The sequence below is a fragment of the Macrobrachium nipponense genome, chromosome 42 (genome assembly GCF_015104395.2).
Source record: "Macrobrachium nipponense isolate FS-2020 chromosome 42, ASM1510439v2, whole genome shotgun sequence".
Classification (NCBI taxonomy): domain Eukaryota; kingdom Metazoa; phylum Arthropoda; class Malacostraca; order Decapoda; family Palaemonidae; genus Macrobrachium; species Macrobrachium nipponense.
Genome location: NC_061103.1, coordinates 19355354 through 19358204, shown reverse-complemented (window position 1 = coordinate 19358204; position 2851 = coordinate 19355354). Strand labels below are relative to the sequence as shown.

At 36.4% G+C, this 2851-nt stretch overlaps 1 protein-coding gene across 1 annotated transcript in view; it reads left to right on the top strand.

Moving 5' to 3' along the window:
- The first annotated feature begins 2154 nt into the window (after positions 1-2154).
- LOC135213288 (basic proline-rich protein-like) overlaps positions 2155-2851 on the top strand; it is a 24909-nt gene continuing 24212 nt past the window's right edge. The window contains exon 1 of the mRNA XM_064247270.1: positions 2155-2810. Within this exon, the coding sequence (XP_064103340.1) occupies positions 2155-2810 (656 nt within the window). The remainder of the gene's footprint in view (positions 2811-2851) is intronic.

Sequence of the window (2851 nt, the reverse complement as noted above, 5' to 3'; positions counted from 1 at the left end):
GTGCAGAAAGATTTCAGGGTGCAACAATAAGTAACAAAGCTGAATGACATACTAGCACATGGAGCAGTTCCATAGCTGGTTGGCTCATATTACGAGTCACGTGACTTTTCAAAACCTAACTATACTCTGTTTTTTTCATCTGTCCATCCGCCTGTGGTGTTTTTGTATGGTAACACTGCGTCCCGGGCTTTAAATAGTTACGCTACGTGTAAGTTTTAGGTAAATAAATGGATATCTGGGTGTACATTTGGAACTGAAAATTGTTTTGATAATTTATCTTATGCGAATTACACCGTTAATATTCGAAATAGGGTTATAATTATTGTTGAATGTAAGCTCCCTTTTCGGGGTGGCGAATGGAACAGCCAGACGCAGTGGCGGGAAAATTGCTTCTCTAGCTGTTCACTACGGCAAGATGTCAACGTATTACTTACTTCATTATACGTAAGTATATCAGTATGTACTGCTAATTTTTATAAAGTGCGTTTCAGCCAGATACGATATGACGTAACTTGGTTTAGCATCTGTTTGATGGAATTTGCGTCTGGCTGTTCTATTCGCCACCCCGAAAAGGCAGCTTACATTCAACAATAATAACAATATCCTATTTCGAATATTAACGATTTAATTCGCATACAGTAAATTATTAAAACACTTTTCAGTTGCAAATGTACAACCAGATATCCTTTATTTACCTAAAACTTACACCGCGTAACTATTTCAAGCCCGGGACGCAGTGTTACCATACAAAAACACCACAGGCGGATGGACAGATGAAAAAAAAAAAAACAGAGTATAGCAACTGACGGTTAGATTGCAAGAGCATTACTCTGATTCCACTTCCGTAAAGCGGAAATGACTTTGATCAACTGGGCAATGCTTGCTCTCTGTACACATGCAACAGTCGATTGCAGACGCACACGCGCGCACACGTGTATATATATAAATATATATATATTATAAGATAGTAATAATATACATATATATATATATATATATATATATATTATATATATATATATATATATATATATAATATATATATATTATATTATTATCACAACACCTCAGATAAAGTGTCATAAATCACGTGACATTTTGCTTACCTTATAACCATATATACATACATATATATATATATATATATATATATATATATATTATATATATATATATAATATGCAATGTAATATATACACACACGACACACACACACATATATATATATATCCTTATTAAAATATATATTATATATATATATATATATATATGGTACACATATATATACATATACATATACATATATAACTCAACACCTGTGATAAAACACACACACACACACACACACACATATATATATATATATATATATATATATATATATATATATATATGTATATATTAAAAAATAAATCTTCATATGCTTTTTTTTTTTTGGGGGGGGGGGGGGGGGGTGGCCGAGAGCGAGGGTTCTCAAACCGTAAACAGACTCGTGCTGAGCCGAGATTCTTTTTTTTTTTTTTTTCATTAGGCATTTCCATGTGGTTCGCATTAAATTGGTTGTTTGAGTTACTACTACCATGTGGAAGAAATTCATTCTCCGAGTAAAAAGGTCTTCTTCGGTTACTGGGCGATGCGTGTAAGATTCTTCCCAACGTCTGTTTTCGTTGGAACTCTCGCCACGCTTGTGGCTTTTATTTCAGATGTTTCTGACAGGCGGCAGTCTGTGTAAATCAAATGGTTTTCCTCTGATGTCCTTATTTTTGTGTGTGTATGCGTCCGCCTCCTCTGTCAGTATGAATAAGTAACGTCTGTTTATATATTTATATATATATATATATATATATATATATATATATATATATATATATATAAAATATACCTATATATATGACTGGTAAAATATATATATATATATATATATATATATATATATATATATATATATATACGAGGTCCATTCAAAAAGTATCCGACCTTGGTTCATAAAAGGACAAATAATTCACCAATCAGCAAATTAGTTTTGTGGGAGTTGACAGCACTCTTACTGCGCATGCGTGTAAATTTTAAAAGCTCTAGTGTGTGGCGGTACCCGCCTGTGAGGGCTAGAGTGCAGACGTCCAGCACAAGCTCGTCGGATTATCGTCCTTACACATGTCCGAGCGCATCGAGCAGCGCTACTGCATTAAGTTCTGCTTCAAGCTTGGTGATACACAAGTGCAAACTATCCAGAAGATTCAGCAAGCCTTTGGCGATGAAGCCATGGGAATAACGCAGATAAAGGAGTGGTATAATCGCTTCAAGCAAGGACAAATCTCAGTTGACAGCAAGCCACGGTCAGGCAGGCTATCCACCAGCAGAAACGAAGAATTCGTTGAAAATGTTCGTCGAATAGTGGAGGACGACCGTCGTATAACCATCAAAGAAATTACTGAAGAAGTAGGAATAAGCACAGGATCAGTTCATACAATTTTAACGGAAGATTTGGCCATGCGACGAGTGTCTGCTAAATTCGTTCCCAAGTTGCTGGTGGAACAGCAGAAACAACTCCACCTGGAAATTGCACAAGACCTGCTTGACAGTGCTAACAGTGACTCTAACTTCATGAAGACTATCATCACTGGTGATGAGACATGGGTGTACTCTCCAGACACGGCACCTTGTGACTTCTGGCTGTTCCATAAACTGAAAACAACCCTGAAAGGGAAGCGTTTTGAGTCGAGAGAGGAAATTATGAGAAAAACGACGGCAGAACTTTACAGCATCCCAATGTCAACATTCCAGAGATGTTACCAGCAGTGGCAGCACCGGTGGGAAACGTGTGTGCACTCCCAAGGGGAGTACTTTGAAG